Source organism: Ciconia boyciana, chromosome 9 (assembly GCF_034638445.1).
Source record: "Ciconia boyciana chromosome 9, ASM3463844v1, whole genome shotgun sequence".
Lineage (NCBI taxonomy): Eukaryota > Metazoa > Chordata > Aves > Ciconiiformes > Ciconiidae > Ciconia > Ciconia boyciana.
The window spans coordinates 1,458,713-1,473,182 of NC_132942.1; the positions used below are offsets into that span (position 1 = coordinate 1,458,713).

The window sequence follows — 14,470 nt, forward strand, 5'->3', positions numbered from 1 at the left end:
CGGGTCCCATGGGGCAGATGCCACCGGCAGCCCCCGGCTGCGGCTGCCCCACTAAGGGGATGGGGTCGGGGCGCTGCGGGCTGGCAGGGGGACGGGGCCCTGCTCATGGCCAGCAAGGCCTGCGAAACGGCCTCCGAAATGCTGAGTAAATGCCTTCCCGGCCAGTGGAAAAAAGCTTATGTGTAATCAAGCCTGCGCCTGCTTCCAGGGAAATGAAGTTTCCTTGTTTTGAGTAGAAACACAGGTTGCGTTTCTATCGGTATCTGTTTCTGTGTCCTGCAGCCTGGCTGCACCCACGGACGCGCGGCATGCCCAGCCTCTTGCCGGCGGCCCTGCCGGGGGATATTTCTGTGCTCTGTATTTTATTACCAAGTGCTATTCCAGGCTGGCTGTGACTTACTGCGCACTGCTCCGGAGAGCACTGGAATCACGAGTTTTGTGCTATTCCTATCATTTCTGGAAATCACACCAAACGCTCTGATATGAAGCAGGGATCGGGGTCTGATTTCCCCACAGGCTGGGTCGGACGGGGAGCAGAGGCGAGGCAGGCACGGGGCTGGGACCCCTCCGCCAGGTGACAGCGGGACAGTGCTGAGCCTGACGGGGGAAAAAGGGTTTCCTGGGTGCGGAGGAACCTTTTTTTTTTTTCTTTTTTTTTCTTTTTTGCCTTTTCAGGACTTGAAGGCTGAAAAGTATATAAATGACGTCACTAGAGGCTAGATGTGTCACTGCAAAACTGCAAAGAGGGAAAGAGCCTTTCCGAGAGTGCTTTGGGACAAGAACAATCAGGTTTTGGGGTGGGTTTTTTCCCTTATTCCTCTCTCCTCCTCATGAAGCAGTAGCTGTAAGTTAGACAGCTTTCCAAAGCCTGCCTGGCATTCTCAGTGGTGCGGGGAGCGGCGGGTATCCTGCTGGCTCTCACGAGCCTCGCACGGGCTGGCCGGGTGTGGGATGGAGGGTCCCCTTTCAGCAAACGCAGCTTGCAAAGGTCAATACTGCTAGAAAGTGCGTGGCAGAGGTCTCTGTGGACACGGGGAGCAGCAGAAGACCCCTTTCATTTTCCCACGGCAAAGGGTGATACTGATTGTTCGGCTTTTGTGTGGTGGCCGTCATCTCATGCTTACAGCTTGAAGGGCTTCACACAACGCGAGCTTCTGCCTTTGGGCATCTCTGTGAAACAGCAACTGGAAAACGTACTGAATCATGAAAGCCCCCTCTCCACCAGCCCTTGCCCACTGCACCTCCCAGGAACTGGTGTTTCGCTCTTGATTTCCCGACCCTTGTGCCTGGGCTTACGGGCTCTGCTGGCTGCGGCCCCCCACGCCCCACGCCAGGGTGGCCGCAGGAGCCGGGGGAGCAGGGCAACGCTTCGGGCGGCTGCGAGGAGCCCGCTGACCGAATCCCACCCTTCCCCAAACCGCAGCTCCTGGGAAACTCCCCGCTTTCCCGGTACTGCCCTGAGAGGGGTGCAGGCTGGCGGAGGAGAGTCCTAACGCCAGACAAAATCCTCCTGAAAAGTGATCTGAAAGGAGATGAGGGGATGCAGCTCCTCGTGCCCCAGCATCACCTGCAGCCCCAGCGCTCCTCGGGGCAGAGGTAAAGGAAAGGCTCTTAGAGGCACCCCGGGGATTTAAGTATTACTTGAAGCTGTCTGGGTTTGTGCTGTGAAATCTCTCAGATGAATTTAAACAGAGCCATCAGCTGGCTCTTGCGGGACCCAGGCGTGACAGTGCTGCGAGGCCCTAAGGAGCAGCCTCCTCCCATCCCTCGCCGGCACCCTCTTTTAAGCTGTCAGCAGAAGTGAGACTAAAGCGAGCGATATCCTTCTTCGAGGGAAAATTCCAGTGCTTCAACTGCAACTTACAACGTAAAGGGGCAGCAGAGCCAGAAATCAATATAACAAAAGTTCTGTGTCAGGATTAGAGTGCAGCCCGCTCCCCGAAGTGAAGGTGTTTGTCTTGCCGTGTCCCAGTGCAGACGGACGCACCGCTGCGTACGTGCCCATGTGTGGACATCCGCGGCCGGAGGGCACTCGTGTGGGACGCTCCGACCCCTCAGCGCCCAGAGGAGCTGTGACGGTTTGACGCACGTTCACGGCACCTAGCTCCATCCAGAGCACGACGGCCGTTCAGTCTAAGTCTGCATTAAGCAACAGCAGGGACCAGCAGGAGCCCGTCTGCAGCTTAAAGCATTGGCCCTGAGGACACAGCATCCTCGTACCCTCATGTTACAGCCATAACCGAGCACTGCGAACGGCTACGGAGCGCGGCTGTAATTAGCTGTAATGGTCTGGGCTGCTATTCAGGCCACTGAACTCAGCAGAAGTCTTCTTGGGACAAGACAATTACCAAGAGGATGTTTTGTCTGACTGCGGAGCCAGATGAGAATCTGAAAAATTCATGGCCAGTCTGAAATTGTTGCTCTTACTGAGTAATAGCCTGCTCGAAAAAAAGCATCCAAGCCAACCCAAACCCAACGCAGCCCAATCCAACCCAACCCAATCCAACCCAACCCAATCCAACCCAACCCCAACCCAACCCAACCCCAGCCCAACCCCAACCCAACCCAACCCAACCCCAACCCAACCCAACCCCAGCCCAACCCCAACCCCAGCCCAACCCCAACCCAACCCCAGCCCCAGCCCACCCCACCTCAAGCCCCCAGCAGAGCACCGGGAGGTGTGACAGGAGCGCTGGCAGCAGCCTGGGTGCTCCCAAACCATCCAAGGTGCTTCACTTCCTGCTGCAAAACCCCACAAAATCAGTAAAGAGACAAGGGCCAGCAGCTCGAACACGGGGCCATGGGGACCTCAGGAATGCCACGCGTGTGGGTGGCCACCAGGACACGGGGACCAAGGCTGGTGCACAGCGGCCTGGCCGTGGCCAACCCATGGGACTTGCGCCGCTGACTTGAAGCATGGCAGGACTGCACCCTGAGACTCGTTTGACATCTGTTTCAACTGATGTTATTGCACCATGCCTTTTTTGTTTGTTTGTTTTAATGCCTAAAATGGTGGGCCAGGGAATACAGAAGAGACTTTACCTATCGGCAAGTCTGACTATCCCTGCTTTCTTATAATTTTGACTGATGACTTTAATATGAAGCATCAAATGCCATGTCAAGCTGGTTTAAAAAAATATTTTTTATCTTTAATTTCTCTTGGAATAAACCAATGTTTACTCCAGTATTAAAGCTGGCCCAAAATGGGAACATTCAGTAAGCGTTTCAGCCAAATTTGTCTTTTTGGAAAGTTTTAATTAAAAAAAAAATTCCACTAGCTCTCCTGTAAGAGCAATAACTTCTCCTTATGCTTTATTTTCCTTTTCTCCAGAAGACATCTTGTAAACACATTTGCGTGGGACTTTTGTTCCCAATTACTCTCTAGGTAGCACATCCAAAAGCTCCTAAGTGCCTCGGAACGGGAATTATTTACTCCTGTCTCAGAAGAACGTGAGCATCTGAAGAGCCGAAGGGGGACGCTGCACTGAAAGGTTTCGTGGGGATAAGGGCTGGCAGCAGCCTGCTGGCGCGGAGCAGCGTTACCGAAGAGGTCCCTAAACCCCGTATCCCTTAAATATGCCTTTTAAGGTGTTTCTAATGTGTTTGGAAGTCTCATTTGTCCATAGGACGCTTTCTCTTCAGAGGCCGGGAGTCACGTTTGGGACAGAAGGCCGTGCCAGGAACTCCCGTCTGAGCTGAAAGCCACCGCTCCGGCAGCGTCCCACGAAGGCAGCAGGGATCACGCTGGAGGAGCGGCTTGGGATAGGACGGTCCCAAACACAAGCAAATAGTGCCGACAGATGAAATACTAAGCCTTTTCTTTGCCTCCTTTCCCTTAGTCCTTCCTGTCCCGTCCCTACACCCCGGGAAAGGGGTTTCTGTGCTGCCCGCCCCAGGCAGCGCGGCGGCCGGAGCCAGCTCTGAGCAGCCCCTGGAGGTCCCAGCCCCGGCCGGCAGCACCACAGCGGCTGCTGGGGCTGGACGAAGCCCAGCCCAATCCTCTCCTTCGTGAAAATCAACAAATGCTGCAACTGTTCACTATTAAATCCAAGGATATTAAATCCAAGGATGAACATGAACCGGCAACTTGCCAGAGAAACACTGGCTTTTACCCCTACAAACCTCTCGGCCCTCTTCATTCAAGACCTTAAAGCAGAAAACACGGGACAGTTTGGAGGCTTCGCCCCTGCCCGCTCAGCACCGGCCAGGTGACGTCCCCAGCGCATCCCCAGAGGGCCGGGCTGTCGCTTACCGAGAGGTTATGATCCCGAGGAGATGAGCTGTACCGCACCCCCCCTAGAAATCAGGAAAAATGAGACTGACTTTTTCATCTCCCCCCCCCCCCCCAAGACAAAAGTCCTGGAAGTTTAATTACTGTGAAAGAAACAGAAAGAGGTCTGAAATTTCAGTTTCCCTCATTTCTAAGTGACACCACGAAGCGAACGAAAAGGCAGCCCAAGGCCTGGAGGGTGGTTGTGGATGGGAGTGTGTTTGCAAGCGCTTTTCTGTAACCGGTTTCAAATGTCCTTCGCTTCTCTTGTTACAGATCTTCTAAAAATATCAAATATAGATCTTTCCCTCATAATATTTTAAGATACTCTATTTATACATTAATTCTTTCAAAAATAAAAAGTGACACATACAGCAATTCCGTCACTCGGAGTCTTTAAAATTATTACAAAAAGACACGACATCCATCCCCCAGCAGCGTCCGACAGCGTCACGTCTGCACAACAGTCTCTCCGCCAACAGGCTGGGGTTTCTCTGACGATTTTCTGTTACAAAAGATCGTCATTCCAGCTCTCGCCATGCCACCCGGCCAGCCTGGCTCTGCAGTCCCGCAGGGCTCCTTCTCCCACCCTCCCCCTTCAAAATGACCCCAGATGGCGAGGGATTTGCAAACTCGCCCTGCCGAGCACTCGCCGTGCGTCCCTGGAGGCATGAGCGTCCTCTCCGGGGCAGGAACGGAGGGGCGGTGGAGCCGAAGGGCTCGTCCTTTCTTTTCTGTAGACCGTAGGTTGGCCACACCAACAATAAATGTCCCGTGAGGATGGAAATAATTTACCTTGCACAACCAGTACTGCACAGACTTGGCACGGACAGACTACACGCCAGGCTTCAAGCAAGGAGACCACCTAAAAAGCAACGGTGGAGAGTGGCAAATGCGGCTCCAAAATGGCACATCAGCGGCCTGGGCATTCACGAAAGCATGGATGTCTCTGTGCAATGTGCATTGGAAAGTAGAGATACAAAACAGCCAGTCAAACAAAAGGAGTGGTATTTATCTGGAGCTGCATCTTGCTCTCCAGGAAGGAAACGCAGGCTGCACAGACCACAGATGTTTACCTCGCAAAAATCTAAATCTTTAAAAAAAAAACCCCAAAACTTTGAGACGTTTGGTCCAAAATATTCTCCCCTCCACCGTGCTGACAGCTGCCGAGTCCTGGCAGCTCCCGGCCGGTACCGTGCCCCCCCTGCAGAGCCCACCGAGCGTCTCGCTCTCGCCTGCAAGAGCAGAGCTCTGCTGTGGCACGGCAGGACGGCCGCCGCCTCGCCGGGGCTGCCCCCAGCCTGCCAAGGGAAGCTCAGCCTCATGCAAACTGCTGCTGCAGACGCAGGCTGTGGTTTGACCTCAGCCGAAAGCACCTCACCCCTTCCCCTGCCGCGGCGGCACAAGAAGGGGCTGGGTTGCTCCCCGGCTGCACGGGAGAGCTTCGCTCGGGCTGCTCGGAAAGCGGGGAAGGGCCTGGGAGCAAAGGACTCCTCGCCGCGGACCGCTCTTCCTCCGGCGGGGAGGCTGATGGCTTGGGTCCCTCAGCTCCCACTGATGCTCTTTACAGCTGGCAAGCAGTCTCGCTGGAGGGAGCGTCAGGCTCGGTGGCTCTCCCGTGCTGGTTCACAGTTTGCAGGCTCATCCCCTACGGAGCGCTCGGGCTGCGGCGTGGAGCTGCGGCGTTGCTGGGTTTTTCTGATTGCTGCGAGGGCTCCCGGCCGGGACGTGGGCTTTGGGCATGGCCGGCTTCTGCGCGGGGCTGGAGGAGTCGAGCCATCTCCCCAGGGCCGCTCCCCCCGCAGCCCCGGCACGCGCGGCAGGAGTGTGGGAGGAGAGGCGTACACTATCATCCACACCAACATTCATCTCCGTGGGTACGGGGAAGTCCTTCACCCTGCGTCGCACAGTGGCAAAGAGCAAAATGGTCTGCGGGACTCCCGCCAGCGGCTGCCATGGATACCATGTAAAGCTCAGCAGCGGGGCTTCTTACGCCCAAAGTTATAGGAACTCGACGTAGTTCTCAGGGATTAATCCTGTCTTGCCGTTGAGGGTTCCTTCCAGCCAGCCAGGCTCCTGGGATGGATGAACTTGAGGAGAGAAGGAAAAGGCAGGTTACTACAGGAGGAGGATTATGGTGCAGAGGCCATTGCTCTTTGAGTGCTGGCAACATCAAAGTTGCTCTTAGGAGAGAGCAAGGCCCTGAATTTGTGTTTATTTTAAAGTAAGGCAACTAATATGCTAAGGAGCTCGGGACGTTGAAGTGCTGTCTGTCCGTGCCTGCTCACCCGTGGGACTCCTCTGCCTTTCCTTTGTAAAGCGTCAGAGACCACACAGTGAAACCAACAGAAGGACCAAGCGAGCTGCGCGCTCGGCTACGGGCTGGGTTTCCAAATGCTAGCTGGGCCGACGGATTTGGGACAAAAACCAGGGGCTCAAAACTTCCTCTAGATTTGGGCTAAAATCTCTTTGAAGTTCGAGAGAAGGTGGTTAACTCCATCGCACCGTAACCCTGCACATCCCGGCTTGGCCTCGGACCAGGCTGAGAGAGAAAATGCATTAGCAAACGCTCCCGGCAGGAAAGCAAACACTTCAGTCTTATGTCTGTGAAACAAGAAACCTGATCAGTCCTCAAAAGACTTACGCTCTTTCTTTAGTCAATCAACTACTGAAAATTTGCTGATTTTACAGGAACCAGGGCTATGCCAGCGCAGGCAGAGGAATATTCCCTGCACCTCCCACAATAAACAGTGGCAAGTCAGTACTTCAGAGCTAGCTGAGCTTCCCGTGGCTCTCTGCGGCTCTGCTCCCGCGCACCTCGTCTGGCATCAACTGCAAGAGCCCCGTGAGCCCCTGCTGCCCCGCTCCCCTGCCCCATGGGCACGGTGCCCGCCCCCCTCCCTGCTCCCCGCGTCTCCGTCCAGGCACCCCCTGCCCCTGCTCCCCCTCACTCAGCCGGGGGGGGGTGTGAAAGGCGTTGAAAATTCACATTGCGGTGCAAATGTGACCGGGTTTCTTGAGCGCACCCCAGGAACGGCAGTGAGCACTGCGCGGGGTCTGCGTGCCCCCGAAGCAGAGCTGCGGGGACGGGCTCTGCGCGTGCACCAGCCTCCGGCCCTCCTGCCAGCCGGTACAGGCCACGCCAAGGCTCCGGCAGAGTCAGAGCAAAAACATGTTTAAAAACTGAGTCTTTTTCATGCAATGGCAAACGCGGGTGTTCTGCTTATCAAACCAGCAACAGAGCACGGAGGAGCAGGGCCTCAGGTTCCTCTGCGTGCCTCCTCTCCTACTACAGCCCCATCTATTGCAGGATGGCCATTTTCTCTGCAAAAGCCACGACTGACATTGACCAGTGAGAAAGATTCAGAAAGACAGAAGTGTTTTTAGTCCCAACATCTCCACCCTTTGGGAGAGACCAGTCCTCACCAGTATGGCAAAGTCACTCACAACTGGGTATGCCTGCAGAGGAATATTGTACAGAAATTGTACAGAAAAAGAATTCAAACCACAGGAAACTAACGCGTTTCAAGAGCCACGGCGTTCTGGCTCCTAGAGTAAAATGTTTATTTACCGTCTTCAGGTTTCACTTGTGCCACCTTCTTTCTCCATGCCTACAGCCTCTCACGCCCAAGTCTTGGGGCTTTGCTATCACCAAAGGCTAAGGCAGTCTGCTCCGAGGAAAAATGCCACCTCCAGCCTGCAAGGAAAGCCCCAAGGGCAAAACCGCATTAAAAGCCATTGGGTTACCTCCCTTTGGGTGGGAGTAAAGGCTCACAGTGCCCTGCCAGCGGACAGTGGCCATCAAGAGACAAGAAACTGTAAAAGTGGTGCGTGTGTGTCTGTCTTCAGCCCTCTGGTCTCAGCAAATGGGCTGGGAAAGTGCCTTAACCGAAAGCCACGTGAGTTCCAGCTCTGCTTTTGCCGTAAAAAATCACTTATGTCCCAAAGACAGCCATTCATTTCTGTGTAGGAACTGTCAGATAGAGCAGAGCACACGAGCAGATAGGGAGGAGAAGCTCAGTCTCTATTACAGAATTACATTCTCTATTATAACTTTCCCAGTGTAGCATAAAACTTTGGTATGCGTCAGCAGCAGCTCCGGTGGGGGGTTCACTGCTTCAGAATATGGAGTTTTCCACTTCAGGGGCGATTGCTAGTTAAAAACGCACGTGAGCATGCCTTTCCTGACCGTGACTCTCACCTTCCCCAATTTCAGGCCTCCACGTCCCTCCCCTTTGGCATCACAACAAGGGCACGCAACTATCAAGTGCACGAGACGTGCTGGAAAATCCAGGTTTCGTGTAACTAAAAGGAACAACGCTGTGGGGTTTAAATGGACCTCTCAAAACATGGCGTTACTCACTACGTGGATGCTGCTCGGTGTGGGCAGCAGCACCCCAGTCTCCCAGTCGGACCGAGATGTGCTCTGCCGTGTGCAGCCTCGGAGAACCTTACAGTCAAACGCGAACCTGTCTCTAAGTATTTCCAAGATCCATTTGCTTTCACTGGGTTTATGAAACCCCTTCATCATCATCATATTTCTACCAAGCAGTGCTGTTTCTAACTCGCTTCCCCCAGCTAACGTGAGCCTCGGCTATGCTGCTAAGTGATTAGAACATGCTGTATATTTTTTCCCTTGAATAATCCATTGATTTTTATCTAGCAAACACAATGTATTTAATTCAAACTTGTTCCCCTCCTAGCTACTCTAATTCCCACAGGCTCTCAAAGGGGAGACCATGTTTATTTATAAGATATCTATGGAGCTGCTTAGGAAAAGTATTTTCTTTAATTCACATGTATTCATTCTCTTCCCCTTTATGCTATATTCTCATATATATCCCAGGGCAAAACCAGCGCATGTGGTAGCAGTTTCCCAAATGACAATGCTTAACATATAAAAGCCAAGAACTACTTGGAAAGTAGTAAAAAGTCTCTTCTTTACATTGGGATTATATCTAAAACAGAGCTGCTGAATTCCATGGGGCACAGTCTCTTTCCCTTGATGCAGGAAACAGAAAGTCTATGTTCATTAACATCGTCTCCAAAAATCTGACTAACCAGAGCCCACCTATTCCAGCTCTCAGTATCCAGAGGAAGAAAGCACACGTTATTCTTCCATCTCCTGCATGAAACATTATGGCAACTGCAGAGAATATTTCTGGTGGCGATACCTGGAAACTGATCTCTCCTACCCAGAAGACCACTGGGGAATGGCTCCGTATGGTAAACGCTGGTGTCGGTCAACCACTCGCCAGCCGCTCCCTTACATTTCGCTCAGGGGTCGGTGCCCACAGGAGGGACGCGGCGCAGTCAGCGCAGCACACAGCACAGGCACGCAGGGGTCTGCACGGTCCCACCGGCGCAGCGCGAGTACTCGCCCTGCCGGCAGCGCTGCCTGCTGCGGCACGGACGGCGTGCCACGTATCGCTGCGGCGAAGAGCTGGGGCGCGTGTACTGCAAGGTCTCCAACAACTTCAGCGAGCAGCTGGAGCGTCGGGCAGCTGCCAGGAAGGCAAACAGTGCAGGCAGCCGGGTCTGCGCTGGGCACCGGTCCACGCTCCACCGCCTGCCGCTGACGTAGCACGGCACAAAGGTGACACCGTGCCTCGCCAAACTTTTTCCTTTTATCTTCTACTTTGGATCAGAGCCTGCACTTTGTACCCCCACGCGTAGCCTGGAGAGCCTCTGCACACCCTCCATGCAAGGCTTGTACCTTCCCTTACCAACCCACCGAAACACCGCTTTGATCTACGAACGCCGTCACCCACGCATGCCCTCGCCTCGTGCCCTGCGGATGTGGCCACTTCCGCTGCCGGGGCCAAAACGCCCGTCACGCCGGTCTGGCGGCTCGGACACCACGGGCACGGGCAGGGCGATGAGCGGGACGCGGAGCGGGACCTGCTGACCCAGGCTGGAGGTGGCAAAGTGGACGTCTCTGCCGGAGTGATCTCCCGCGCTCTGCTCCGGGGGAGAGGGGAATCCCACCTACTCATCCCTCCTATTTTACACGCCTCGCTTAGGATGAAATAAACCGGGATCTCGAAAAGCCAGTTTTCACACTGATCCTCAAGAGGGCTGGATGATCAGCTGCTTTCAGCATGGGTATGAAAAGTAAGGCAAGATACACCACGGATCAATGCCTGTGTTTCAAGTATACCCGCTTTCTTCTTTCATGGGATTTCTAGTGGTGGAAACAGGACAGTCATTAAACATAGGGCTGAAAGGAAACCCTATGTTTAATGGGTTTTTCAGTTTAAACGAACTGAAAGCCCAAATCATTCCCTGGGTCACGGGAGGAACACCGGTCATTTGCAAAACTAAGCGCTAAAATAAATAATAGCGAGTGTCCTTCTCTGTAGCTTTATTCATACCGCTGTTAATACTGGCTCTGTGCAGCTCACATGTACATTACATGAAATGGGAGATGCTGTTACAGAATAAGCGTCCATTTTGAAGTGAAGGGGAAGTCTCCTGCCTACCTACCGCCCAGGCTAAGAGCAGCACTCCTCGCGCCGCTTCCTGCAGTGCCTCCCCGGCAGGCGAGGTGGGTGGCTGCCAGCGACAGGCAATGCCCCGGTCGTTAGAAGGAAGCTAATTTGATGGTGTGCTGCAAACGCCCCCGGTACGTCCCCTCGCCCTCCCACCGTGCTCTGTCCTTGCTTTGCAGCAAACCCTGCTCCAGGCTCAGCTCCGCGGAAGCCCGGCGCGGAGCAAGCGTGGCTCCTACGGCACCGGGCGCGGCTCTCGCGATCCCGCTTTCCTGGCACACTGGGAACTGCAGCGCGAACATCGCGCTGAGAAATGAGCCCATCTCATCCCGCTCCCACGAGGTGCCTGGCGCTGCCCCGTGCCCTCCCTCCAGGTCAGGGACTCACCGTTATCAAACACGGTGCCTGCCGTGAAGGAGAGCTCCGAGTCGTGTTCTGCTTTACAGGCGTACAAAGCTCGGGCTTTCCGCAGTGGCGAGCTGCAAAAAGAAAGCATTTATTGGTATAAAAAATACTCTGCTCATACACAACAGCACTCCGCACCGCGTCAAAGAGGGGTCCACATAAGTGGTGCACGTTGAAGAGACGTCCAAGGACCTCTACCCATCTACAAGGGTCCAAGGTTATGCTGCTCGGGGGAAGAGCGAGGAAGAGGCTAGAGGAGGCTAAAGGCTCTCAGGGATGAGCCCCCAGTTTTCACCGCACTGCAAATCCCAGTCTGAGCCCAGCTGGCACAGCCAGGGCCAGAGCCCGTGCCCCGCGCCCACGCAGTGGGCAGCCCGGAGCCAGGGGTCCCCGGGAGAGCTCCAGGCAGCAGACGGGAGGAGTACAGCGGGGAGCTGGAAAAGTTTTTTGAGTCTCTGAAGGGCCATAACTGGCTGGAGGGCCGGCGCGGAGCGAAGGCGGGCAGCAGGGCTGGCAGTGACCCGCCGCCCACCGGCCCCGCTCGTTGCCAGACCCATCGCTCTCCGACTGCAGCTGCAACCACAAGGAGAACTTTGCGAGGAAGAATTAGCACTTGGGAAGGGTATTTCAAAACAGAAAAACAAGTAGGTCCATGAAGAATTTGCTGCACTTCTTCAGAGACTGTACCTGAAGATAAAAAAGATTTAACAACCATTAGATTTTACTGGGGAAGTGTCAGCGTGCCCACGCTGCGGGGGAGTGAATTAGAGCAGAGGAGCCAGAAATGGAGCAAATCACCGGCAGACGCAGCGAGAAAATGAAGGACCTCAGGACCCCACCAGCAAAGCACAGGCACACAGAGCTGTCCCCTCTGCCCCGAGCCTCCCACCCAGCCTTTCTGGGTTTGGGCTCGAGCAAGGCCGGTGGAAAACCAGGACATTGCCGGGCCACGGTGACGGTGACAGTGCAAACCTGCCCAGGCACTGGGCCGTCCGACCAGCCGGCCGCATCCAGCAGGCTGCTCGGCTATGGTACGGCCAAGCAAAGTGATGGAAATGGCCCCAAGAGCTGCTGGGGTAAGGAACAAGGCATCACCATTTCTCAGTTCAGCGGTTTCACCAACTTTTATCTTTGCGAGGACTTGAACTTATTCTGAAGTCTCTCCGAGCGAGCCCAGGTAAGCGGCATGCCTTCACCTCGTGGCGAAAGCGGTTCACCTTCACACAGAAACCACAAACCCGGGAAGCTGTGACGGGTTTTGGTTTTGCTGTGAAGAGAGGCCCGAAGCAGAGGTCTCTCCTCTCCGAATTCCAGCTGCCTGACACGAGCAGCCGCCAAACACTTAAAAAACCAGGACGGGCAAACACTCCTCCTGCTCCAGAGAGGGTCCTTCGCTGCCGGGGAGGCACCACTCAGGCGCAGTGCCTGGGGAGACTGTCAGATGAAAAACAAAAGGTATTTTCGGGCTTACTACCTTGAATTATTCAAGTCGTTGTTTTCCTCCTCAAAAAATGGCCTCTGCAGCCCAGCATCCCTGTGGTCCCTGCCCCTTCGCGCGCCGGCTGCTCTCCGGGCTGCGACTGCACCCTTCAGAGCCCTGCGGGGCTTTCACAGGGACTGAAATGCCGGGCTCACTCCGGCAATCGCTCACGTTAGGGTTCTGCCTCCAAGCATGGCACAAGGCCAGCAAAGCACTCAGGAGTTTCACCCATCTGCCCTTGTGCCGTTTCGGGGATGATGAGCCTCTCTCCCCCAGAGGAGGAAGGCTGCCCGGATGGTATTGCGCCGTTGTCAGCCTTTGCAGACATGTAGCAAAACAAATAAATAACCCTGCCAAGCAGGCAGCCGTCGTACTGGCAGCATTCGTATGGCTGTAGGTGTGGGGGAAGAGCTCGGTCTGCGCCTGTAACGAACAAACAGGTCTGACGCGTCTCCCTCAGCGGAGGGATCGCGGCCACGGCCCCGCATGCCTGCGCCTGCCAAGGGGCTGGGAGCCGCGCTCTGCCGGGGACGACATCGGCCTCTTGCTCCGCTGTGCCGGGGTGGGCTCGGAGGAGAGAAATCCTGTCCGAGGGCACCCTGCACACAGAGCCGAGGCGCTGCTGCCCTGGCTTCCCCCACGTTAGCATCCCCCGGTATCTGCAGCGCAGGTCCCGAACGCTGCCCGTGGCGCGCTCACAGCACGGCTGCACCTCCGAAAGCCACGGGACCCCCCCACGCTGCGCCCGCTCCTGCTGCAGTGTCCGGCACCCCAGCGTGCAGGGGGCACCTGCGTCCTCCTGCCCCGCAGCGCCGGCCTGCAGCACAGCCTGACCCGCTGCTCCAGGGTCCCACTGGAAATCGTCCGTTAGTCTGCCTGTAACCTTCAGGACCAATTTACCCAGCGATGCCCAAGCGCCTGAGACACGGGCACGCAGCAGGCAAATGTCTGTGCTGCACCGTGTCCTTTACCCTCCTTAGATTCCAGATAATAAAAGGGAATTGGCCAGAAAATGAGGTATCGCAGCGTTTCACACAGGCTTGTTATTCCTCGCAGCACCCGGGAAGGCAGTACGCGTCTTACCTGTTGCAGAGAGGAGTAAAGCGAACCGCAGGCACCTGAAATGGCTGGGCAAAACCATGGAAACCACCAGCAACACCGAGCACTGCGAGTGTGACCTGCGAGCGCCGGCTCCCGTTTGCCGGCCCACGGGGGCCAGTGGGCGCCTGCCGGGGGGCTCAAAGGGGGGATTCAAAGGCTCTCCCCTGGGGCAGGAGACATTTGAAAGCTCCTCTCTTGCTGAGTGCAGATAGCTGCATTGGGGGAGTTTGAGCAGGATGCAAAGGGAAAAGGAAAGTGAAGTGGGGGAAACCGAGTAAATTAAACAGAAAATAGCAAAAGCAACAAAAAGCAAAGCGAATTCTGCAACAGACCTGATGGGGGATGAGTCGCTGGACGTAGAGGAGGTGGGCATAGGACTTGATGGCGCGGAGAACATGGGCCAGGACGGTGAGAGGGGTGACGTTGGGCTTGGATTCTGAGGGCTGCAAGACATAACCAGATACCTTATCAACGTGCAACCACAGAAACAAACAGCAACCGAGAGACAGTCAGACGACATCCGACGATAGCGCGTGCCTTGGGAATATTCAGAGCATGAGACACAGCTACGAAATGAAGTGCCAAGACCTTGGGAAATGTTTCAAGGCCAGATCTGCATTTCTCTGGACAACAAGAGCTGGATCTTCCAATTAACCCCTGCTCCATCATCCCGTCCAGCGAGCCCGACACCCCGTGTGCGGAGGGCTGTCTCGCCGCTCGCCG

At 55.3% G+C, this 14,470-nt stretch overlaps 1 protein-coding gene across 1 annotated transcript in view; it reads right to left on the reverse strand.

The window, feature by feature from the left end:
- Nucleotides 1–4,365: 4,365 nt before the first annotated feature.
- Nucleotides 4,366–14,470, reverse strand: part of ARHGAP26 (Rho GTPase activating protein 26) — a 156,955-nt gene continuing 146,850 nt past the window's right edge. Inside the window, exons 21-23 of the mRNA XM_072872807.1 lie at nt 14,080–14,190; nt 11,149–11,240; nt 4,366–6,360 (exon numbers count right to left, since the gene is read on the reverse strand). Coding sequence (XP_072728908.1) covers nt 6,272–6,360; nt 11,149–11,240; nt 14,080–14,190 — 292 coding nt within the window. The 3' untranslated portion in view covers nt 4,366–6,271. The remainder of the gene's footprint in view (nt 6,361–11,148; nt 11,241–14,079; nt 14,191–14,470) is intronic.